General features: G+C 41.1%; 1 protein-coding gene across 1 annotated transcript in view; it reads left to right on the top strand.

Annotated features, from left to right (window-relative positions):
* Positions 1 to 27156, top strand: part of PDE11A (phosphodiesterase 11A) — a 224276-nt gene that overhangs the window by 80456 nt on the left and 116664 nt on the right. The window contains exon 3 of the mRNA XM_074967652.1: positions 26217 to 26306. Within this exon, the coding sequence (XP_074823753.1) occupies positions 26217 to 26306 (90 nt within the window). The remainder of the gene's footprint in view (positions 1 to 26216; positions 26307 to 27156) is intronic.

Below are 27156 nucleotides of genomic sequence, written 5' to 3'. Positions count from 1 at the left end.
CAATGAAGAAATCTGACGTGATTTTTTTCTTCTAAAGATGTACAGTACAAATCGAGAGGGATAACTAAAACTAAACTAATAATATATTCCCAACATGAGCCAGACATTTGTGAACTTACAGAAACTAGAAGAGGAAAGGAAATGTTTCTGCTGATGACAGTGAGAACTTAGCGTTCTTAAACGTCAGACAATTTTGTAAACAAGGAAGTTAAAAGGTTCCTTCAGAGACATGGTAACAGAGGAAAAGTCTATATTTTCTAGTGAACACTGTTGAGGAAATGGGGACAATTTTTTACTTGTATTTTGTGCTATTCTAATAGTAATAGTACACTGCAGTTCTATAGTAGTCGTCGTCTGGAGATACCAGAGCTTTTTAAAAATAATGGCTTGCAGCAACCCAGTTAGGTTGATAAGTATTATTAACCCTATTTTACAGATAAGGAAATTAATGTACAGGAGGGCTAAGTGACTTGACCATGGTCACAAAGCAAGTTAGCAGCGGAGCTGGGAATAGAAACCACCTTACTGACTCTTTTACCATGTCACTAACCACTAATATTTATTTTCTCATTCTGTGTATAAGGAAATAAGATAATTGCACTGATTATGCTCTTAAAATATAATTATTTTGGATTAAAGATTTTGCTTTAAATTAGGTGGTTGCGCTCTCAGCAGATATGTGGCCTGGCTTCACTGAAGTAAATGAATATCTGAATTCAGTCAGTGCAGCTGTGCTAATTTTAACTCACTGAAGACCTGGCCTAAAGACTTTACACAGTAAATGAGCTTTAAATATCTTTTCCCACAAAAGACAACTTTAGTCTGGCACAATCATGTTCTGGATAAAAGCCTGTAATACTCTAACTGTATTTTCTAGTAGTCAGGTATATACACCCCATTGGACTTCTAAATAAAATTTATATAAAAAACAAAGGTAGCCGCTCTGGCTGCATCAGCCTGATTCATGATTTCATTGCTAGGTGCTCCTAACAAATCTAATGAAATGAAAAGCATTTGATAAAGTTAGATACAAGTTGATTTTGCTTTGGTTTCTCTTTATATTTTTTAGATTGCAGCAAAATAAACTAGAGGCACTAGGTTTAATGATATCTAATTTTATTTTTGGGATCCAAAAAACATGGCTAGATAGGAAAACCATTCTAAATCAAACAGATTATTCTATTTAGCATGTTTCCAGTTGCTTGCTGCTATCAGTTTGTGCTCCTGACAGTAACCTGTGGGAGCCAAATGAGTGAAATTTGTTCAGATGATAGAGATTATACAGAATAAAATCTTTAATCAAGAAACATGGAAGCCACTGGGCTTTTCCTGTATTTATTTCCCTCTTCATTTTATGTACACACATGACTAATAGGCCTATATAATATAGTTGTCTTCCTTACAACATTAAGGTAGAGACAGTCCTTTTCATACTGTAATCCAAAGATATGTAGTTTTGTATACTCTAGTCAGATTCTTTAATACACGTCCTACATAATATTTATCATATGTCGTGTAACTAATGTTGCATTAATGTAGCGTCTACATTTGAGAAGCATTTCATACACAGAAGCCAGGAGATTAAAAAGAGGACTGTTTGCACCGCAACTGTAATGGCCAATTGGAGCTATATCAGGGATAGACAGCAGGGGAGATACAATGGAGGGGCTGGGAGAGGGGAATTCACATAGCATTCTCTAGCTGTCCTGCTCATGCCTGCTTCCTGGACAGTGGACCCACTTCACTGGTTCACTCTATACCTAAAAAAACCTGAAGTTAAATCTCTTATAATAAAATGACCTTAATGTATTGCATGCACAGTGTTGTTACCACACTAATTACTGTAACCAAAGACATTATGCATGCATGCACTGTGGGAAAGTTAGTGTTCTGAGAAATGAACATTGCATTTAAATGTGCTAGTTAATCTGAAGTGCTGTATAAATTCTGTTTATATGTTAGAATTCATGTGCATAATATTTTACAATTACTTTAATTAGCTATTTTTCTGTGGGGATCAAGTGATGTGGGTCACTCATTACCCACTTCAAGCCAAGTTACCTGACGCTATCTGAAACTACCACACAACTAGGATAGCTTAGCATGACATACTTTTTTTGACTGCAGACTCCATGATTCCTCGTCTCAAGCACTGCTGACAAAGGATTTAGCAAGACACCACAGGTTTGTGAGATAAGTTTCCCTTTACTGATTTGATATTCATTTTGTATATAGTTTAATACTTTCATTTTATGGTGTTATTGGTAACATTCCATTTTTCTGTCTGTCAGGTGACGGTGATAAAATAAAGATGAGAACCCACATCCAGGAACTTGGCATAATTGAAAAAGGTAAATGCTTTTATCGTGCTATGTGATGATTAGCTGATAATTATAGAGATGGGTCTTAACTAAAACCTCTCACTTGCAACCTGTGTTGTATTGTTTTCACTGAGAGCTCACACGCACACACTTGGTCACTTGTTCTCTTGGCAATTACAGAATCACTTTGGGATGCTTAGCACAAGAGAGAACCAGGTAGAGGGAACTCCTGCCCTACAGAAGTTTACAGGACTCCTTTCTGTTCGTGCACAAACCATTAGAAGCACCAAGTTTCAAGGAGCAGGTAGCTTCGGACTGACCCCAAACGCTCAGTTAGCCACAGAACTGCATTTTCTGAGCATAGCAGAATAGTACAGATGGGAAAAGAAGAAAGATGTCTTTACCCTCTTAAGGATCCAAGGATAGGAAATGATATTGAATTTAGGAAAAGGGTGAATGGTAAATATACATTCGTGCTCCACAGCCACTCACTCCATACACATGGGGGTGAGGGTGATGGGAAGAAGGGTCCTGAAAACTGAACAACAAAAAGTCCTAATAAAAGAAGAGGTTGCTCCTGTTCTATCTGTACTGGAGCTTTACTCTGTAAAGTCTATGGAGAAAAAGATAATACAAAAGACAATACAGCTGTCATTCTCCTTAGAGCCTCTTCCCCCATAATCCAGGGGAAGGGGGAATAGAATTTTAAAAAGTCTACACTTTAAAGAAAAACAACCAACCACCCAAGCAGACTATCTTGTCACAACTTTCAGAGTATAGTGGATCTTCCTAAAATTTTAAGTTTTTCTATAAAGGAAGTACAAAAAACAGTTCTGCCCTTATGGGCGGACTCCTAACACACACACTTACTGATTTTATCTGATTTTCAAGCATTTCCAACCTTTTATCATTAACCTTATTTCCTTTAACAAAACTTTTTAGTGGCATGAGTGCTATAAAGAGGTCATGTTACCTCTGCATCCAGGCTGTCCATTTGCTGGGAAGCATGTTCCAGGCCTATAGTTTAGAAATATCTATTGCACTGTTTTCTTGGGAGGAAATATGCCCTGCCCCAAGTCCAATGTAGGTTATTAACACAAGCCTAACTAACCTGTACAGAAGGTCACATTAGGGGGAAATTGGGCAGTGGTATCTAGGCTTTTGTGGGCTGCACCTGCACATCTCCTTTAGTTTGGATTGTTGGATGCTATTAGAGGACTGAGAGTTGCACTTTCTGCCTCTAATTCTGATTTCAGACCATGTTTTGGGAGGCCAAAGTCCACAAATAGAAGAGAGAAAGGTGAGGATTTCTCTGAAACTACCTGGAAACTCCATAGGTCATTCATTACCCAGCTCTAGCACCAGCCTTATTTTGACTACCCACGTTTTTATAGAAAAAATTTGTATTTATGTTTTGAAGTTGTACCATATCCAATTGTGTCAGACTGTTTTCAAAACAAGCAAGCCAGGGAGACCTGATGGTGCATTTTGCTTTCCCGATGTGACCTTCTTTTACCACATCCTGCTCCCCTTTCTCACAGAATTCATGTAGAGTCATCAGTGGTGCTACTTGCATGAGTAAGGAGCACAGGATTTGGTCCTTCTTGCACAACATGCATTTAGAGCAGCAGATGTGACTTTAATTATAGGATGGTTGGGCTTCCTCATTTTCAGTTAGCACAATGTATCACTAATAATATCCTACAGGACACAAGTTAGGCCACACTGATTTTAACCAAAATAAATGTTTCTTAGTGCAGCCCAATACTCCTGTGGAGGACAGAAGATGAACTGTCTGTAACAGATTCAGAGAAGTCAGGCAGAGTCACAGAACACATCTGTGTTACTGTGAAACTCCTCAGGAGTTTAGTCCCTTGTCTCATGCAGATCTACTACAGCCACTCCCCCACTAAGAACAAAAGATGCACAAAAGCATTGAGTTCAGAGGCTCCAGATTACAATCAGCACACTATGGGGGTACCTTTCTCTTGCCAGTTGCAGTTTTATCCCATATAGGGAGCAGGGGAGGTACAATGAAGGGGCTGAGAGAGGGACACTCACATGCAATAAATCAGTTTGTTTAGCTCTAATTAATATTTAATTGTGTAATAAATCTGAATGTCTCAAACAGCTGGCAGTGTTTTTAATGTCATGTTTGTTTTAAAATAAAAACACTAATAAACCTTGGTTTGTGGTCTAATTTTTTTCGTTGTTTGAAGTTTTATGTTAAACACTTCATCATACTTAGGCTTCTTAGCTTTAAATGCAGTTGTGGTCAGAAAAATAACTAAGTGAAAATGACTTACTTCTGTATTAAACATGTCAGAAAGATCCCAGACTGAGCTTGTGGGAAAGATGATCTTTTGACTTGAAATCTGACCACATTTGTTCTGGAAGTCCATTGAAAGTGTGAAATTGGAAAGATGTAACTCTCCTTGTTTTGTCAGTGGCTTATCAGAGAACTATGGCACTTTAAGTTATTGTTACCCGTTTTCGGCCTGAGCAGTTAGCCAATTTTCAGGAGCCTGTTGTTTTGGTAAGGAGGAGAAATTGATGATGAGCCAGTTATTTCTTTGACACAATCCTGTTTCACTACAAAGAATGTACGAAGTCCTCTTTCCCTCAGCACAACTGGAATCAAACAGAAGACTTTCTTGGTTTACCGTTCCAAACCCCTTTTCAGCTAGCATTTAGCTCAAAAGCTCTGTTAGCTTTTTTCCAGGGAGCATGCTACTAGTTCTGTGGCTGTATCCTTGGCTTTCTGCTGCTTCTCTCTGACACCTCCTCCAAATATCCAGAATAACCCTTTTGCCCACAGGGCTCAGTTTCTGATCAGTCTTGCCGGTGCCTTTATTTTGGGCAGCAATATGTGCCTGTGATTTGGGAGGGAGGCTTCTATTGTTTCAGCTGTTTAGTTCCATAAAGAAGCTTATTGTTTCTTACATTTATCCTGAATGAAGGACAACTGTTTCACCTACCAGCTTCAATGAGATTTAACCCAACCCATAATATCATTTTGCTACTCACCTAGTACATGATAGCAGTGAGGTAGCATTGGACATGCATAAATAAAACTGTTCATATAAAACTTTGAAAGATTGAAATAGTATTGCATCATTCCTTTTTGCATTATTATTTATATACTCAGAGTTCTAGGAAGCTAAACCTGCAAGCCTCCAATTTTACAGTTTAAAATATAATCATACTTTGTGTGATTTGAAAACAAAACATGTCATCTGTATATGCACAAGTGAACAGATTCAGCAATTGAGCCAAATTAGTGTGGTTTGTGTTGCCCAGGTGAGAATAAGTAGTGTTTAACCATTTTTTTAGTATAAAAAGGCTCCTGGGTTCTTGCCTGGAAAAGAGAGTTCTTCCATTTTGAAAATGGGAAAAATCCATGAAATTGCATCATTAAAAATAAAGACCTCGAATATGAACTGTATGCAAAGGGCCAAATCCTGCTTGCCATCTCCATGTGAGTCATCTCACTGACTTCAAGGAGAATACTTCACCACCTGGGAAACGCCAACTGGTTCAAGCTTCGGAGTGGTGAGAGCCCAGCGCTCTCACTCTCTTCCCCTAACATATAGCTTTCTAACCCTGACTTGTGTGATAGTTATAGGTTTCTGAACCTGACTTTTGTAATCAAATTTAAGCTAGATTTAATATTGTAACTGTTTTGTTTGTTTGGCTCTCCTCCTTGTATGGTCATTACCTGGCAATAAATAACTTATGGTTAAGCTGGTTGCTTCCCTCCCTCCCTCTTTTGTGTTTTTGGCTTCCCCGTTCCTGCAGCAACACTCCAGTTACCTAAACTAAAGATCTCTGTAGCACCCAAAAATCCTGCAGGGTTTGCTCATCAAGTGGGTTACTACCAGAACAATTGGAACGTGAAAGCAGGGATAGGGACATGCTGAACCTATGGCATACGAGGGTGGCAGCTTGAAAGTGCTGCTTGACCCAGCCTACAAGGGTTCAACTGATTGACCCGGTCTGCTCAGACATGCTCTGTTAATCTGTGTGTGCGCATGCTCGCTCATCTGATTTTGGGGCTGGAGGAACCCAGCCCTGGGGAACCTAGGTCCTGCAGGATAGGTTCCCCAGGGCTGGTGCTCCATTGGGAGGCAACTTGCAGAAGGGAGAAGTAGAGCTCTGTATGAGAACACAAGTGACACAAGCAGTACATGGATAGAATTACAGAAACCCCCCGCCCTCAGAAGAGTAACCCTAATAAATGAGCATACCCCAAGCATAACAGGCAAATCTAGTAACAGAGCAGCTGGCTGGCTGCACAGAGGTGAGCAAGCTGTTTCAGAAAAGGGTAACTTGCTCCCTCCCTCAGAGGGAGTGGGGAGAAATGGGAGGAATTGTCACTGAGCCCTAAATCATTCTCTAGTCTGCTGGCCAGTGGTGCAGTAATGTATCACCCCCCACTGAGGGCAGGATTTACAGATATGGAGTTCTCAGCATCTCAGACAATTTAACTACATCCATACCACAGCCCAGGAATGGATCCAGAAGGAAAATGAATAGGAAACTGGAAGTGTTTGTAAATAAGGCATTATAAGAAAAACAAACAGTTTTATTAAAAACCAAAAATAATAATACTTCACACTTACATGATGCCTTTCCTAGGAAGCACTCAAAGCACACTGGAAATGTTAATTACACCTCCTAGTGCTTCTGTGAGGTTTTTTTAAATACCCGTTTTACAAATTCCTAACTGTTCTGGTACTGTAACATGAAGCAACTGGCCAAAGATTATGCAGCAGGTCAGTGGAAAAACAGCATAGAACCAAGGAATCCTAACTATCTTCAGTCACTAGACCACACTTGCTTATGAACACAAGGTTAATAAGCTGAAATATAATAGTAAAGTATAATACATTTTGAACATATGGATCTGAACAAACAAACGAGGAAATAAGGCTAATACCCCAAATGACTAGTGTTTTATATGTTAGATTAGTAGCTGTAAGAAATAAGAGAATGAAAAGTTTTCATAGAGAATTTTTGCAGCTGCTGCAAAGTCTGATTTATAGTAGCTATTTTCAGAAGTGACTCTTTATAAAGAAATAGCTGAAATGATTTTTGATTAGGGGACTGGATGACTCAAGCAATTGATAGAGAGGTCTGAGGGCTTTTCACAGCACTTGGAATTTGGTAGTGCTGTTTTCATCTGTTGGGCATAGAGGTCCTAGGAGACATCACAAAAGCTACAATCACACTTAGCCCTTTCAGCAGCACAGAGAATAAACATCTTGTTACCTTGTAAGTTTATTGGTGAGGTAGTGTGCAGAGCTCACCCACATTGCTCCCTGGGCTGTTCCAGTTTCCTGGATACATTGAGGAATTTCCTCTTTAGTGTGGTGAACCCAGTACCTTAAACAAGCAATAAAATTAGTTCTGTTAAGTGAGAGAGCTTTGACAGTCCTTGGAGAAGACGTGGCTAAAGTAAAACTGATTGTACAGAAAGGGAGTTGAAAATAAGAATTTTGTCTCAAGCAAAGAGAAGAAGCTGGGATTAGAAGGAAAGAGAATGAAAAAGAAAGAAAAAAGTCTCTGGCAGAACCCACCTCCTTCTACTCAGGGCTTGTTTTCATGCAGTCACTCTTTTTGTTCAGTCTCCCTTTGGCTGGTCATTTCATCCAGGCAGCAAGTTGTCTCTGGCTCACAGTTGAACCCAGACATCCCTCACCAAGCAAGAAACAAAACTCTGGTCAGCCCCAATCTGAGCTGCTTCTTTGCCTTTTAACTCCACTCTCTACACCTGACATCTGATGCAGGTATAGCAGGGCGGGGCCAACAGGGTTGACAGGCCTTTATTAAATCTTTATTGCCAGAGTGGGGCAAAAAAACCCAGGCTAGCAAGGGCAGGGAGTGTCTAAAATTACCGTCTTTGGGGAACAAGGTGGGGGCTGTCCAAAAAGCTCAGCCACTGTGCACTCCCTTTTGTGTATGTCTTATACAACAAGCGTTCTAAAAATAGAGCATAGCCATGGCGGTGCAAGCGGTGTGGAGGGCTAGCCACCCCGAGTATGTACACAGCCAAATTACACCAAGGAAAACAGTGTCCAATGCATTTCTGATGCAACGTAGCTGTCAGAAATCAACTGTCCACAGCTCAACAAAAGTGTTAATACATATTCGCCTCTCAGTATGCGTCATCTTTTTGGCTTGTGATGCAAATAATAAAGAGTACATATTAAAAAAATGCCATTGATTAATTGAGGCAAAATATATATAACTGGAAGGAACGTCCTTGTTTATGCAACCAGTTCTCTGTGTAAGGGTTTTTTTTTCCGGGTACCAAAACCCAGGGCCACAGAGAGGTTTTGGGGGGGCCAGGGCAAAATCTAAAACTGGTGCTCCCCACCCTTCCAAAATTACCACTTAAGGGACGCTGTGTGTGGTGGATGGGTTGAAGAGCAAGCCTGCCCCACATTTACCTCCCACCAGTGGCTCCTGTCCCACTGGGCTGGGCCCAACTCCCTGCTCCAGGCCTTGCAACCTGGCACACAGGGTAGCAGCACCACTCACTCAAATTTGGTGCGACGGCCCCTCTGTCATGATGGAGGGGTGTGGCATGGCAAACCCGAGTGGTGAAGCAATCTCATCGCAATGCCACTCGGTTTGGGGGCCTTCCAAAGGGGTCCCAAGGTAAACTGCCTCCCACCAAGTGGCCCTGTCAGGAATATTGTGTGGCTAAAAGGATGCATGTATGACTTAATTTTTGGTCCAAAATATAGTCCAATATGATATGCAGTATTAAAATACAGAATGCAGTGTATTTACTAGGTATAAAATTAACATCCCTTAAAATTTACACTGCAACAGTTCACTATTTGTATATCTCCAGGTTTGTAACTCATAATATTGCTTACAATGCTGCTCTCACGGAGAGTTCACCCAACCACTTGTTCTGAGCTGTTTTCCCCCAATGCTTTTCACCAAATTACCCCGAAGAAAGAAAGGGAGACAAAGAGCTTCATCAGAAGGTGTTGTAAAACCCACTTGATGGCCAGTTTCTGAGAAAGGAGAGAAAAAGAGCTGTGTTAAGTGTTACCAAGAGCTGCTGCTTCTGAGCTCCTAACTCAGGCAAAACACCACAATGGGAGAGTTGTTTGAACAAAGAACAGAGGATGTGATCCACAGTTTACATCACTTCTCTGGACCAATGAGTGAGAAACTTCAGGTTACAGTATTGTCACACAGCTAGCAGTAAGAGCTTTACAACAATTAAAATATCTGTAGCACGCTGCTGCAGACAAACAGCTCTGGGGAAATCCTGTCCCCAGGTGTAGAGGGTCTGGGTGCTAGTGCTATCTGTACATTATGGTAGGGCAGTGTACCAGGAGCTGGTGCATGGGGTCCACACTCCTCCACTACCCTCACCTCCAGATGAAGGGGAGATTCACCACATGTAGACTGCTGCAGATCTGGAGATGCAATAGCAATCCTCTGGAGAGAGGATTCAGTGTCACTCGATTCATACCCCTATCCTTCCACCTCCAAACTCACGCTCAAGCCTTAGCCATCTCATGGTCTGTGCAATTGGGTTATTAGGATTTGGCCTTGTGCTTCCTGTTTATAAATATATATTTGCCTAGAAATTGACATTGATATCTGCCGATGTGCAGCATTAGTTCAAAGGACAATGATGTGTGGAATAGTCATTGCTAACCTCCAAACCAGCCCACACACTTTCATCAATCCCTTGAAGTCTGCAGCGCAAGGGGGAAAAAAAATGCAAACATGCAAAATCAGCCTGCCACAGCCTGCACCAACAATAAACTGAAGGATGCAATACTGTAGCCTTAAAATATGGTGCTTCCTCTAGCACCCGGTGAACCAATCAGCATTGCTCATAAGACAAATGCTGTGGGAGCTAACAGTTTACTGTAAAAAAAAAAATGAAGAGTTTAAATTGGAAAAATTATAACAAGAGAAATACAGTGTGAATTTACACCAATACCGAGAAGGGCTTTTTAAAATTAAGATTTTACCTTATAGAAATGATTATTTATCACCATTATGCAATAACCAAGACTTTTGAAAGTTGTTAATGTTATCATGGTACTGAAACCTGTAATGCCTCTGTGATGATGGGACATTTAAGAGATATTTACATGATTAATTACAATCTAGGGAAATTCTTTTAACCATGAAAAAGTGACCTGGGATGAAAGTTGATACACAAAATTTATTTTTAACCAAATGTAAAACAGAGTTTTAATGGCCTATGGCATTTTTAGATCTAGAGCTTCAAAAGTGTACTGTAACCTTCCCTGACTTTTACTTCTTTTGAGCCAAAGTTATTGACAACCACCCTGTCAAGTTATATCAATGGGGACACATCAGAATTTCTTGAGAAATCAAATGTAAGGCTAAGCCAGTTCCACCATGTTAGTGGCCTGATGAAATAAATGAAAAGATGCCCATTGATTTCAGTGGTCTTTTGAGCAATCCCCAAGGATACAAGAGGCAACCAAGAGATGCCAATGTGCATTTATTGATATTTTATAAATAATGTTATAAATAAAAATGTAATCGGTCATTTAAAAAAAAATTAAAATAAAGTGCTCATTTTGTTGAGGAGCACTCAAGCTGATTTTCATTTCCCTTTCCTTGGGACTTATGCAGGATGGGCTAGGCTCTGTGTCTGGGTGTGTATTGGGGGAATACTGTGACTGGTAAGAAGTCCCAAGCTTCCATCTGCTATTCTCCCACAGACTCACCATCCCTGGCATCAGCACTGCCTAAGAGCAGTGCCACTCCTCAGCTCATGGCAATTACCCTCTGACCCGTTGCACAAACATATAGTGTGGATAGGCTACCCAGCAGAACAGCATCCCAGCCCTCCCATTACACACATTGCCCCTCTCTGGGGTCCAGACAACCATTCTTTATCCCTACTCCTGCCTGGTGGAGAAGTGAACAGCAGCCCTTGGGCAGGAGCGGTTAAACACCTTCCCCCTTCATAAAGAAGTAAGGGTTGGCTCGCAAAAACAATTTTCTTCTTCTCCCAGGGTTTTCTAGTACCAAGTCTCATCTGACTAGGGGTGGGAGAGCCTCTTCATAAGAAGCTTTCTTCACTCTCAGAAGACGGGAGGCACGTGTTTCAGTGAGCAGAACGACCAGCCACTCCACCATTTGGATCCAGCAGCTTTTAGACTTCATGAACAGAAGCTGCCACACTTCGGCCTATGTTTGGAGAATCCCAGCAGCAGCTCCTTTTATCCCCATGGCCTAATGCACTTGGAACCACAGTGTTCATTAGATCAGCAGTTCTCAAACTATCAGAGGGGTTCTCAAACTGTGGATCGGGACCCCAAAGTGGGTCAGGACCCATTTTAATGGGTTCACCGGGCTTGGCATTAGATTTGCTGGGACTGAAGCCAAAGTCTGAGTCCCACTGCCCAGGGCCAAAGCCTAAGTCTGAGGGCTTCAGCCCTGGGTGGTGGGGCTCAAGTTACAGGCCCCCTGCCTAGGGCTGATGCCCTTGGGCTTTGGCCCCCTGCCCTGGGCGGTGGGGCTTTGGCCCCCCTGCGGGGTGCGGAGGCTCAGGCTTCAGTCCCCCTCCTAGGGTCATGTAGTAATTTTTCTTGTCAGAAGGATGTCGTGATGCAAGGAAGTTTGAGAACCCCTGCATTAGAACACCCCTATAAGGAACCTTTGTGTACACATGCATCTTCCACAGCAGCTGTATGGTTACATATACTGGCAGTGGAATGTTTACCTGCTAAATACATTTTTTTAGTGACAACATTTTCAAAAAGAAATCCTTTCTTACTTAGGTCTGGACAGAATACAGAAAGAGTTAAGATGCAAAGTGTTTTTAATCAACAATTTAAGGCCTAAGTTAACTAGGCATTGTCTCTTTAATATGCAATACGATTCACATATTCAGGTTAGCGTGTTCTCAGTACTCAAGCCTGGATTTAAGTTTTCCTTTCTGAGAGCCCAATTCTGCAGGTGCTGGACTCTCTCCATTCTCATTAGCTTCAGAATTCCCTTTTGTTGCTGCTACTGCTGTTGCTGTTGTAAAGTGGAAATGGAGACATGTAGCGACTGTCAGTACTGATTCAGACAGTTTTCTCCAAGGCAGTGGTTTTGTATCTGATCAGAAGAAAGCATAAATTTCCTTTCTTACTGAGGCCTAGTTAAGATTCTGGGCAGGGCATTAGGTTTTGTGCAAAAAAAAATTTTCTTTGCTATTTGAATGGTCATGTCCTGATGACTGGCTAGAATATTTAACATTAGTGGCATGCTCAAGATTTGACAGCCATGTCAGACATAGTACAGAAGCATTTGAGAGGCAGGAAATGTCAAACCACAACGTCTGTCCTACAAACTGCAGGGTTTTACAGAAGTATTGTAAATACACTATTTATGCTCAGATTCTTCTGAATGGTATTTGGTACAGAGGTTCAATACATTTTAATATCAGTTCCACAAAAGTCATACTGATAAGGCCAAAGCTGTTGAAAAGGTCCTTAAGGCATCAACAAACTTTCTACATTAAGGATAAAACTAAAGCTAGATTGTTACAAAAGGTTATATTCTTCTATAAATCACACTCACGTAAATCCAGACTAAGAAATCAACGGAGGCCTTCCAGATTTACACTGAGAGCAACATCTGGCTCATATTCCTTTATGCTGCTATCCCTTTGACCAAGACTATGCTCAAAGTGAGTAAATATGGAAGTAATGTACTATAACTTATAGAACATGTTGTATTGTTAATTCGCTTTCTTTTGATATTGACTAATTGATGCACCATTCTCATTTTTTATGATGGTTGTCTAATAAGTGGAAATAGATTATCTTTCAAATATTTCTTTAATCAAAGAAACAATAAATGCCATTTTCTTCTGTTTTTCTTTTGTTTAAGAAATTGTGTTGACCCAGGTTAGTCTTCTCCTTTCCCTGATTCAACCTAAAACAGATAGATTTTGTGGCTACTATTCTTGTGAACAAGCAAATACTAGTTGATTGCTTTAAGGATATTTCGCCTATCCAGCAGAGATGCTCTTGCCCTTTTTTCATTCTGGAATTGAATGATATGTCCCAAGGATTGTATTTTTTCACATATGTTCCACATAGCTTTAACTTTAATGTAAGAAGCCTCACAATATGCTTTCCAAGTTTAAATTACAAAATACCCTTTCTCTGTGTCTCCAAGACTTACCCATATTGGGCTTCACTGAAGTTGTGCATACTTGTTTTCACGTCCCTTTTATTGTCAGTTGTATCCAATTGCATAGTCTGGCCAACTAGAATGTAAGTTGGTGTTGTTGTATATGAGAAATATTAGCAGTATGTTATGATGCTGCATGTTAAGTGATGTTTTGACTATATTAATGAGTCTCTCTGTTAAAATTTAAGTCAAGTAAAAGCCCTAGAGTATGTACTTTTGGTTTATAGACAAGAAGTAGAACCATCAAAATTATAATAAATACATGGGCAAAACTGCAATATTTAGGAACTGGCTATGAGAAGTTTTCTTATTTATACTGAATTGCCAAAAGACTGAAGTCCTACAATTGATTTGTCATCCTAAAAAATGGAAAGGAGAATAGAGACAGCTTTCTCTGGGGAAATGAATGAAGAATAGACCTAAGTGTCAACAGCAAGAAGTGCAATGACATGCTGTGCCGTGACATTTGTCACATTAATACTAAATACCTCTGAGCTCAAAATAGACAAGTGTAGAACACCAATGGCAAGTTTCACAATGTCCATAGGCAAGCCAACAACATAACAGGAATGTATTTCCAAAAGATACAACATATGATTATATTTTACCAGAGAGACACATGATTACACAATAAAATACTTAAATGGTCAATAACATCAATAGAGACAGATAAGACTGTAAAAGATAAATAGAAAAATTTCTGTGAAATGTAAATTATGAACCAGGTGGTCCTTTATCTGGGTTATGCCTATGTGTGGGACAAGAAACTCTATAAGGTAATCCCATTAATAAATTTCCTAAATATTCTTCTGTTTGTTGGTGAGGTTAGCTACTGCAGAAGACGCACCTGGACTGCTTTGATTGGCAAGAAGTAGCATCAAGGAAATGTCAGAGGACTTTGGTAATTTCTAAATCCCCTGATTTTACTTTAACCATCTTCCAAATAGGAATTCTTGCTTGCATATGACAGCATCTGCTCCTACTCAGAATTGTTTTGTAGTGGGAAAGAAAGGAGAAGAAAAATGCAGCAAAATCCACACTGGGTCAATGCTACAAATAGCGGGCCAGTCAATAGAGCTATACCAATATACACCAGCTAAAGATCTACCCAGGAATCCTGGTTTGTTTAATTGTTACAGCTTACAGCTTACACTGTTCCTTTATTGATCTGAGCTGGAAGTGAAGACTTTAATGCCATTTACTTCAGTTGGCGTTGAGGGTGTTGAGCATCTTGCAGAAGGCTCTCAGCATCTCATAGGCTTGGGCCCGACATGCGGTCTGTTCCAGATGAGCTATGTCACTAATAACTCTTTAGGCTAAAAAATCTGTTCCACTTCGTATTTAGCTGTCTGTGACACTCTGAGTACCTTTCCCAGACCTGAAGAAGAGCTCTGTGTAAGCTCAAAAGCTTGTCTCTTTCACCCCTCACCCCTCTTCTCTCTGTTAAATAAAGATGCCAGATTCCTGGTCAAACAATTGTTCTCTCTTTATAAATCACAACATGTCTTTTGAAACTTACCTGAGAAGAATCTGAAGAGAAAGTTAGTTATATCAACATGATCTCAGTGTAGACCGTTATATACAGAAGAGCTAAACCAGAGATGCCAATTCTCCCTAATTTTCCATAACGCTCCTCATTTTTACATGTAATTATGAAATTACTAGTTGAGGCTTAAACCTACTAATTTTGCAAACATGCACATATATCTATCTATCTATAGATACGTGTGTGTATAAAATTTGCATTCGGGAACTATGAACACAGCAAATGGCACCACAGGCCCGGGGGACATTCTTCTCCACTACTCTGTGTCTGATAGGGGGTAAGATGCGGCACTTCTGAGTGGGTTGGGACATTGCTGGATTCACCGCCCAAGCCACAGGATGCATGTTGCTCTCTAATTGCCCCGGGTAGGCCTGCTGGACTATGTTAACTGCACTCACCAGCAACAGCAACAGCAGAGCCTGCATGGGGAATCCAGTGCCCCAAGCCTCACTGACAAACACTGCTGCTTGCCTCCTGTCAGACCCTCACTGTGCAGTCATTGGGGGAGGAGAAGCCAGAATTGAGGGTTTAGGCCCAGCGCTCTCCCCTCCCAGACCCGGGGCTAAAGTCTTGAGCCCTGGTGCTCCTCCCTGTGGAGTTCTGGGCTTTAGCCCTGTGGTGGGCACCAGTTCACTGGGCTGCAGCCTCATAGGTGGACCCCCTGAAACCACAGACTACCAGGGGGCTGCGGACGTCCTTTGAGAACCACTGCTCTAGAGCCCCGCATCCGATCCACAATACGCAAAGATGAGGAAACAAAGGACCGCATCCATGGTATAAAGCAGATATCCACGGATTTTCAGGGCTCTAGCAATATGAAGATGTTCACACCTCATCAGATGATCTTCATGCAGTTTTATAACAGTTCTTCAGTCACGAAAGATGAGTCTGATAATTCAAGCACAGAACTGAGACGCAGGAGCTCTGGTTCTTTTTCTGACTTTGCCAAAGACTTGCTTTGTGACCCGTGGGAAGTTATTTAACCTGTTTGCCTACCTGTAGAAAAAAATTGGTGTTTTAAGGCTTAGCTCACTTATGTCTGTAAAATGTTTTGAGATACTTAGGGTACATTTACACTACAAGCACTACAGCGGTACGGTGCTGTAGCGTAGACAGTACAATAATGGAATGGGTTTTTAATCGCTGTAGTAAATCCTCCCCAGCGAGAGGCAGTAGTTGACTCAACAGAAGAATTCCTCCATCGACCTCACTGTGTATAGGCTGGGGGTTAGGTAGACCTAACTACTCTGCACAGGGCATGAAGTTTTTCAAAGCCCTGAGCGATGTAGTTAGGTAGACCAGGCCTTAGACTGAGACCACTGCAAAAGTGCCAAATATTGCTACACAGTGACTTACTGCTGATGTGTTTGGAACTGCCATCTAATATAAGAGGGAGAAGTGCAAAGGTGGTGATGCACAATTTTTGCTGATAAGTGAGATCTGTGATTAAATTACACAAATGTTTTTCTTTTGTCTTGTGGGTCCTGCCAGTTTTCATCTCTCTGGTGGAGGGAGATTGTGGTTATGAGAATGTTCTTGTTTCCTTTATGTCCATGTTTTTTCAAAAGACTTGTCTGGAGGTAGCGAGTCCGATTAAGAACCTTCATGTCACATTTGACTGTAACCTTTTAATGGAGAACTAGAGTTGTTATAAATAGGGCTGGTACACCGCTTATTATAAAGGTTGACAGAATTTTCTCCCATAGGTAGAACAACCTGTCCTTGATCTTGGAAATGGCTGAACCATTTTGGATGAAATTTCTCCCCCAAAACAATTTAGCCTCAGGCAGACATCCACGTGGGAAATTTCAGTCCAAACAGTTAAAGATTGGCAAAGTTATGAGCAACTGAAAAAGGTCATTGTCTGGAGAGTGAGAGGCTACCTTGATAATAGGTGGCAATGCTAGTCTGTATTTATGTGGTTACACTAACTGTTGTACATATGCAGTCCCTTTTCTTGTGATGACCTCAGAGACGCAACACCTTTATTACTTGATTAAAATAGTTCACTCTTAGCAGGACTTCCAGCAGGGTTTCTCCAGAGCTTGGAATTAGTTCAGACTGCAGAAGTACATCAGAAGTACATCTGCTCACTGGCTTGATCAGCCATGCTCATATTAAGCCAACTTTGCAGTTTTTACATAGGCTGACTATAAAGTGAGCAGGCTTTTGTTTAGCCCTGTTTTATAAGCCTATAATGGTGCAGGACCTGGCTCTTTTAAAGCTTCTTCATTGAACCTCATGCTGACTGACACTACCTTCAATTTTAGGTTGGGCTATAATTATGCCTTTCCTGTGATGGGTCCTAGGATGTCATACCTGTTCCATCCTAGACAGCCCTCTCAGTCTGGCCTTCTCCATTTCTATTCTTCGCAATTTTTCTTCCCCAAATTTATTTTTAAATGACCACTGTTGTCCCTTTGTATCCCCCTCCCCTCTACCTTGTCAGACACCCTGATTTTATGTTGCATTTTGAATTATTGCCTAGCAACCTAAAGGAATTGATGGGCCAGGTTCATTTAGAATAAAATTATTATTAGAGATTCAAGTCAGACAACATTTCCATTGACATTAGTAGGAATTTTGCTTGAGTAGATTACAGGATTTGGCAACTAATTATTAATAGAGGTGGGTGGTTTTCCCCTGATCTCTCGTAACACTTCCACAAGTGTGTTTTGGCCTGGGAGAGTGTAATAGGCATATTTTCAGATTTATCTGCAACAACAAAGTTTATTATGAGGCTTTCTTTGGAAGGTCGCATGCAGATTATTGTCCCCTCCCACACACTAAGTGCTAAACACAAGGAAATATTTAAGTATTAAATATGTCTGATAAAATGTAGCTAAAATAGGTTTACTAAATCCTGTCCACATTTTGTGTGTGTGTGTGTGTGTTTATATGACAAAACAATGCACAACATGGCTCATCTAGATTTTTCAAGCTTCATCTGCTTTGGTGATGTCAGATCTGAGTAATACTTAACATAAAAGTGACTGGGGTTAGAAACAGGTTAAACAGAGAACTAAAATAGGAAGAATGGATGAGTATAGTTCTAATGATATAAAAAACATTTTTAGGACTTCATTGTTATAAATCTGACTTCACCAGGATTTTTTTTTTAGTCACTCCTATTTCAAGATTTGAGTATGTATAAGAAAAGATGCAGGGTCATATTCTGTTCTTCACCACCTGGAGGGGCACCACAGAAAGTCCAGGCCAGGGGCAGGCTGTGACTTTAAGCCTCGTTTGTGCCCTCCTGATTCTAGGTTGTCCTAGGGCTGTAACAGCCCAAGCATCTCTCTGCTATGGCACTTCCCCATATTCCACCTCCAGCAGTCCTCCAACAGCAGGGTTCATGGGGATGGGGTCCAGCGTAAGTATCTGATCTTTTAGATTTTTACAGGGATTGTTTTCTACTACAGAATGTCGTAGGGATCTGGCTGGTGAAGAGACTATCTAGTTCCCTTGTGTGCTGGCAATCACATGAGGCAGACCAACACTTGCCTCATTATGGTGAAATTCTCCCTGGCCTCATGCAGGCTGTTTACAGCCCTGACAGGCTGCCAAATTTGAGATTGTATTGTCTTTTCTTTGTCTCTGAAGCACCATGTACGTTTATAGCACTGAATAAATAATAACATGCAAACATGAATTTAAAAAACCTCAGAGGCAATGGACTAATCAAGCAATGTACTGCTCTTGATCTGTACAGCTCTCATTGATGTCCAGGGAGGTATGTGTATGGATTTAGGGTTCATAGAATATCCACAGAATATAGGGGTTCAAACCTGTAATTAGCTTGGAAAAATCTCTGGTTTTGGCAAATGTTTCTGTGAAGTGCAAGCTGCTGCTATGCTTTGATTTGATCAGAGACATGGATATAAGAATTGCCAGACACTGTACAGATGCCAGAACGTAATGTGATTTAGGTGAGTGTTCACACTTAACCCTATTGCAATTGATTTTGGTCTGTAGATTCTTGAATTTAATAAAACATTGATATATTCCACCTATTTTTAAGAATATAGGAAATGTTTAAATGGTGTCACTGAGTCTGCTTTTTGAACATGCAAGTCAGGATGAGTAAAAACCAAATTTGGAGTGTCGTTGTAGCTGTAGCCGTGCTGGTACCCAGGGTATTAAAGAGACAAGGTGAATGAAGTAATATCTGTTATTCAACCAACTCTTGTTGGTGAAAGAGGCAAGCTTTCTAGCTCCACCTCTCAGCAGATTAGCTAGATCAGCTTATTACTGAGATTGCATTATTTGTACAAAATATGTTATCACACATTTACTGATGCCACTATGCTGTGACGTACCGTTATAAACCAAGCTTCAGTTGCAAAAATAAATGAACAAAGTACATTTTGTAAACTTGTGTCATTGGATTTTTTAATAGTGTATTTATTTGCTTTCTGAACAATGTGTACAGTTCAAGCATTTATAGTGGGTTTCCTAGTAATTTAGTGCAAATTAGATAGGGTAAGAAATTACCCCCATAAGGAATTACCTTTCATGTTGCTAGTACTTTCAAAATTGAAAAAATGCTTGCTAATTGTGCCTTGGATTGGTAATTGGATATAGCAAGGATGAGTAACTTCATCTGTTGCGGAATGGTTTATATAATAAGTTGCATTTTCCCCATGAATTTCACACTGATGGTCAGTCCATTGGCATGACTACAGGCCATAGCTATGCCTCCCCACTTATTGTACGTTCAAGCATAGACAGATTATATTTTCCTTACTCAAGCTTTGGACTTGTTAGCAGCAGCTCCTTTAAGAGTTTTAATGTCAGATATGAGCTGATAGAGTTTCTTGTGCAATAAAACCTTAGTGTTTGGTAAAACATTCACAGACCCAGATTGCACCAGATAAGTTCCCTCTGCCTGTTTTGTAGTGCAGAAGGGACAGCAGAGAGAGTACAGGAAAACAGCTCCTTCTTAAAATGTTCCTGTGTCACACTGAGGCAAATTAAAATAGACCTGTCATTTTTCTCTGTGTTCTTTCTCATCATTGCTGCTTTTTGACAACATATCTATGACCAAGCATAAGACTTCTCCTTTCTATTCAGTCTGCTCCTCCTGCCTTGTTTATTTAGTTATGCCACAGCTCAGTATTTTGTTATTGAATCACCACTTCATGCTGGAGAATTCAGATGTCAAAAACAGTGGGTTGTGACATCACTGAAGTGTTTAATGCTGTTTATTATAAACAAGGCACTTATATTTAAGGAAAAATCTTTTTAGTAACTAGAATGCATTACAGTTAAATAGATTCTGGCCAAGCATGATGCAATATTCTTTTACGTTGATGTGCCAGAGGATCTTTTATTACTCACCCATCAGTCAAAAAAAAAAAAGAAGTATCCAAATTCACGGTGACATTTCTTCAACTATTCACTTACATACTCTTTTGGGAGCAAAACCCCTGAAGGATTTGGTATACTATCAAGTCTTCACAATAATTGGCTAAAATGTTCAAGGGCAGTCAGCACACTATTGGATATTTTTGTAAAGCCAATTGCCATAGTGTCTAGCTTCTGTAATGGTACTTCTGAATGTTTCCTGTCTGTTAAAGGATCACAGAATGCATCAGAAAACAGATGTTTTTATATTGCAGTTGTAAATGCATATTTAATTTATTTATTAGCAGCCAAAATGTGATAAATTTGTTCTACTCCACTCTGTGATTTTGCAATAGAAGAGCCTTTAAAAAATGTCAGTAACCATTAGTGATGTGTCAATTACTGTATTACAGTTTTGCCAGAGACTGTTTAAGCAGCAGTAGCTATATGGCTCAGAAAAGACAAAATAGAGTGGCAGCAGATTTTTGTTTTGCCAAACTCTCTTTTAAAAAGTGGCACAATTGATTTAAATCACTGGTGGTGGTTCTCCATATGATATTGAATTCTATCACTTAATTGTGAACTTTTATTCACTCATTTTATTCTTTATTGTAAAGTTTTCAATACCTTTGCACTGCATGTTGTGTAGTCATCTATAGTTGTGCAAAGTGGGTGTAAAACACCACTTTTCTGAGCTAGTAACAGTTTATATACCAACTTTTCACAGGTGCAAATGATTATACACAAGGTGCACAGCTATGGCGAATGAGGCCTGCTGAGTGGTTGTCCGTCTCACCAGACGGTAACTTGTGCTCTCAACCATTTTTGTCATTCTTGAAAATACATGATGTGTCTTCTTATACCACACCCTGGTGTCTAAATACCTTGGTCTAGAATAAAAGTTTTGCTCCTGACTCTAATGGTGCAGGACTAGGTTCCAAACTGGTTCTAAAAGTTATATATAGTAAAAGGTTAAAAGTATTCAAATCTCATGAATGCATCAGGTCAAACTTTTTCTTGTAAGCAATTTTTTTCTACAGAGATCTCTTCCCTGACTATGGCATTCAGTGATGGCATTCAGTAACCAAGTTTTCTATTTTTTTTTAAACAAAAACTAAACAGAGAGTTGTAAAATTCTCCCAGTGCAGTTTTTGGTAATGAAAATTTGAAAGCTTCATTCTTTCCCCTCTGGTAGCGGGGGAGGAGTCCGTTCAAGCTCCCTCCAGACCCCACTTCAAGTCCTTATATGGCCTCTCTCTCTCCACTCTAGCAAACACCTAAAGGGGTTCTTGGAGCAAACAAAAGAAAAGTCCTCTCCCCTCTTTCTTCCCTTATGGCAGAGAGGCGTCTGTGGGAAAATAAAGAAAAGGGTCTACCTCCAGACCCTCCCCGTGGGGCATACTGCTCTGAGGCTGGGTCATGCAGCTTCTGGAGCAGTGAGGCTTGTTGCTGTCTCCCTATCGGTGAGCCTGTCTCTGCTGTCTGAGGCAGGGCTACCCTCTTCCAGTTCACCACCCCTTTCTGTGTCAGGTTTTCCATTTTTAAGCTTCCCTCTGTCCAAGCATAAAAAGCCTCTCTGTCAGTGTGAGGGCATGCCACTTCATACCCACTCCCTTTGGTCTCTTTGGCACTTTCATGCATTACGGTTGTGTTTTTACTTTTAATTTTCATTTTGAATGGCCTTTCCCACTGATCATACTCAGTCAAACCTACCAATTTGAATTGTTCTTGGCATAATACCAACAAGGTTAAGCAACAACTGTTCTGTAAATATCACAGGACCTGAGGCTTCCATCTGTGCTGGGGTCTCTATTACTAATACATTATGGAAGCTCACCTCGGGCTCCAAGATTTCAACCCTGCTTTCCAAGAGAGTGTTATTTTTATTTGTGCTTTGTTTTGTAAACAAGGTAGACATTATACCATTCACATGTAAGTCTGATTGGATGTAGAAAACCAAACTATTCTCATCCGTGATGTTTATTTTTGTATTCATCTGATCAATTATTCCTTCCAAGCATGTCAAGATAGACTGATTTTTTTCTGTCTGGCCATAGAATCATAGAATCATAGAATATCAGGGTTGGAAGGGACCCCAGAAGGTCATCTAGTCCAACCCCCTGCTCAAAGCAGGACCAATTCCCAGTTAAATCATCCCAGCCAGGGCTTTGTCAAGCCTGACCTTAAAAACCTCTAAGGAAGGAGATTCTACCACCTCCCTAGGTAACGCATTCCAGTGTTTCACCACCCTCTTAGTGAAAAAGTTTTTCCTAATATCCAATCTAAACCTCCCCCATTGCAACTTGAAACCATTACTCCTCGTTCTGTCATCTGCTACCATTGAGAACAGTCTAGAGCCATCCTCTTTGGAACCCCTTTCAGGTAGTTGAAAGCAGCTATCAAATCCCCCCTCATTCTTCTCTTCTGCAGACTAAACAATCCCAGCTCCCTCAGCCTCTCCTCATAAGTCATGTGCTCTAGGCCCCTAATCATTTTTGTTGCCCTTCGCTGGACTCTCTCCAATTTATCCACATCCTTCTTGTAGTGTGGGGCCCAAAACTGGACACAGTACTCCAGATGAGGCCTCACCAGTGTCCAATAGAGGGGAACGATCACATCCCTCGATCTGCTCGCTATGCCCCTACTTATACATCCCAAAATGCCATTGGCCTTCTTGGCAACAAGGGCACACTGTTGACTCATATCCAGCTTCTCATCCACTGTCACCCCTAGGTCCTTTTCCGCAGAACTGCTGCCTAGCCATTCGGTCCCTAGTCTGTAGCGGTGCATTGGATTCTTCCATCCTAAGTGCAGGACCCTGCACTTATCCTTATTGAACCTCATCAGATTTCTTTTGGCCCAATCCTCCAATTTGTCTAGGTCCTTCTGTATCCTATCCCTCCCCTCCAGCGTATCTACCACTCCTCCCAGTTTAGTATCATCTGCAAATTTGCTGAGAGTGCAATCCACACCATCCTCCAGATCATTTATGAAGATATTGAACAAAACCGGCCCCAGGACCGACCCCTGGGGCACTCCACTTGACACCGGCTGCCAACTAGACATGGAGCCATTTATCACTACCCGTTGAGCCCGACAATCTAGCCAGCTTTCTACCCACCTTATAGTGCATTCATCTAGCCCATACTTCCTTAACTTGCTGACAAGAATACTGTGGGAGACCGTGTCAAAAGCTTTGCTAAAGTCAAGAAACAATACATCCACTGCTTTCCCTTCATCCACAGAACCAGTAATCTCATCATAAAAGGCGATTAGATTAGTCAGGCATGACCTTCCCTTGGTGAATCCATGCTGACTGTTCCTGATCACTTTCCTCTCATGTAAGTGCTTCAGGATTGATTCTTTGAGGACCTGCTCCATGATTTTTCCAGGGACTGAGGTGAGGCTGACTGGCCTGTAGTTCCCAGGATCCTCCTTCTTCCCTTTTTTAAAGATTGGCACTACATTAGCCTTTTTCCAGTCATCCGGGACTTCCCCCGTTCGCCACGAGTTTTCAAAGATAATGGCCAAGGGCTCTGCAATCACAGCCGCCAATTCCTTCAGCACTCTCGGATGTAACTCGTCCGGCCCCATGGACTTGTGCACGTCCAGCTTTTCTAAATAGTCCCTAACCACCTCTATCTCCACAGAGGGCTGGCCATCTCTTCCCCATTCTGTGATGCCCAGCGCAGCAGTCTGGGAGCTGACCTTGTTAGTGAAAACAGAGGCAAAAAAAGCATTGAGTACATTAGCTTTTTCCACATCCTCTGTCACTAGGTTGCCTCCCTCATTCAGTAAGGGGCCCACACTTTCCTTGGCTTTCTTCTTGTTGCCAACATACCTGAAGAAACCCTTCTTGTTACTCTTGACATCTCTTGCTAGCTGCAGCTCCAGGTGCGATTTGGCCCTCCTGATATCTTTCCTACATGCCCGAGCAATATTTTTATACTCTTCCCTGGTCATATGTCCAACCTTCCACTTCTTGTAAGCTTCTTTTTTATGTTTAAGATCCGCTAGGATTTCACCATTAAGCCAAGCTGGTCGCTTGCCATGTTTACTATTCTTTCGACTCATCGGGATGGTTTGTCCCTGTAACCTCAACAGGGATTCCTTGAAATACAGCCAGCTCTCCTGGACTCCCTTCCCCTTCATGTTAGTCCCCCAGGGGATCCTGGCCATCTGTTCCCTGAGGGAGTCGAAGTCTGCTTTCCTGAAGTCCAGGGTCTGTATCCTGCTGCTTACCTTTCTTCCCTGCGTCAGGATCCTGAACTCAACCAACTCATGGTCACTGCCTCCCAGATTCCCATCCACTTTTGCTTCCCCCACTAATTCTACCCGGTTTGTGAGCAGCAGGTTAAGAAAAGCGCCCCCCCTAGTTGGCTCCCCTAGCACTTGCGCCAGGAAATTGTCCCCTACGCGTTCCAAAAACTTCCTGGATTGTCTATGCACCGCTGTATTGCTCTCCCAGCAGATATCAGGAAGATTAAAGTCACCCATGAGAATCAGGGCATGCGATCTAGTAGCTTCCGTGAGTTGCCGGAAGAAAGCCTCATCCACCTCATCCCCCTGGTCCGGTGGTCTATAGCAGACTCCCACCACTACATCACTCTTGTTGCACACACTTCTAAACTTAATCCAGAGACACTCATAATCTCTTCCAATATCCCTCTAGTCATCTGATTGCCTTCTTCCTCTCCTTCAGCATCACTTTCAGACCAGGGGCTTAGTCCTGGTACAGGTCTGAGTCCCCTCAGCTCTAATGGACTTTGACAGACCTTGAGGACTCTTGGCATCTCATAAAAGGTGCTCAGTGTCTCACAGGACTGGGCCAGAACTAGCCAGCGGTGCCAATGCTGCATCTATTGTTTCAAAGCTCTGGTTTGAAAGTACCAGTATTCTTATGGTTTTAGTTTCTTGTTGGTATTGTGAAGTCACCTCACCTCACCTCATGTGAGCTTTATGCACAAAATCCTAAACTTTACAGTTATTGAAGTATTTGGCTAGAGGATTTGTTCATTTGAAATACAGAGCAAGCACAATCTGTGGCCACTTCATTCCCTGTCACTGTGGTTCTCACCTCCCTCCCTAGTATTTTTAAAATAAAGTAAATGGAGTGAACTTTAAAAGATTCAGTGTAGTCTCAAGTTTAGATTCTTACCTAAATGCATATGAACTTTTTGAATTTTCTTCCCCTTTTTCCACATTTCTACTCAACCAGATGCTGTTCCTTCCTTCCTTCCTTCCTTCCTTCCTTCCCTCCCTCCCTCCCTCCCTACAGCTCCTGAAGCTTGATCTTCAACTCTGTTCCTCTCAGAGTCAGAGTCAGTCTCTGCTGCGCTTGCCATCTTCAGATGTTGCATGTTTGAAGGGGGAGGGGAAGGGGTTACCATGACAGAGGCAATCCCAAAAGAAAGGGAATCCTTTGACTTGGGGAAACTCCAGAATATTCAAGATTTTAATGCAGTTTCCACCTGAGGACGGATTTCCACACTTGCTGAGAATCCTGCAATGGATTTGTCAGAATAATAGCAAAGATCTTCACCAGCTGAATCCATAAATCCAAATAGTTTTGAGTCTGGTTTGGTTTGGGGGGCTAATGTTTGGAATAGTTCTTTCCCCCAATCTCTAGGGTCCATTCACAGATAATTTGCTTTGTTTTTACTTATATAATGGAAGACTTTAAGGGTGCAGAGCACTTCCTGAGAGTTGCCAAGTGTCCTCAGATCTCATTGCTAAATAATATGGATGCTTACGTTCAATAGTGTTTCCTAATGACCTAAAATTTCTCTGTGAAACAGGTGATGCAGATGTACCTCCCATTTTGTGGAATTGCCATATCTAATGCTCAGCTATTTGCTGCTTCAAGGAAGGAATATGACAGAAGCAGAGTAAGTAGAGAGCAACACGTTGGACAGCTATCAACCACATCTCTCTTTCCTTCAAATTCCAGAACAGACAGTTTTAAGGAACCAATTATGTTTTAGTTCAAAATAATCCCAAGAGAACCTTTTAAGTGGATGGTGAATGCCCTTGAAGCTACAGGCTTAGATGGTGGTAGATAAATTTGGTTTTGATGTTAAATGTTTGTTTCCTGTTGACAATTTCAAGTTTATTGTGCTAAGATATGTGTGTTTAGAACCCATGCTGCAGAGTAGAATGAGTTACATTTCCACAGTTCCAGATCTGTTTAAAATTCCAGAAATATCAACCCTCAAGCATCCTTTATTTGTAATATTTCATTTGCCTACCAGGAGTGAGTTATGCAGGGTACTCCAAAGGAGTACAACCACAACCTTTAAGCCACACCGTTATGCATTCTGTACATAACACATATTTTGCAGAAAAAAGATCATGGAAATGTTCTAGCGAGTTTTTTTTATTGGTATTGTTTTTCTTAAATCTCTCCTCCTGTGAAGCTAAACTCCCTTTGTTCAGTCCTCTCACTGAGTTCAATGGGACCAAGATTTCACCCTATGTGTCCAACTAGGTATGATTTGTAAGGAGAGGGAAATTATAATGAACAAATATTAAAATCTCCAAACGTTACCTTAGATTTTGTATATATAACTATGTAATCATGAGTATCTTGGTATCTACCAGGACCAGACACCTTTGCTTTATGTCCCATTGGGAAGCTAGGAGTCTCCCCTTTCCAATAGTTTAGAGCTCTAGATTGTAGATCATGAGGTCTTTACCCCTGTACAGGTCTGAGTATGGACCACTGCAATTTTGGGAGAG

The sequence above is a fragment of the Natator depressus genome, chromosome 11, assembly GCF_965152275.1.
Source record: "Natator depressus isolate rNatDep1 chromosome 11, rNatDep2.hap1, whole genome shotgun sequence".
Lineage (NCBI taxonomy): Eukaryota > Metazoa > Chordata > Testudines > Cheloniidae > Natator > Natator depressus.
This window is presented reverse-complemented; position numbering and strand designations above follow the sequence as displayed.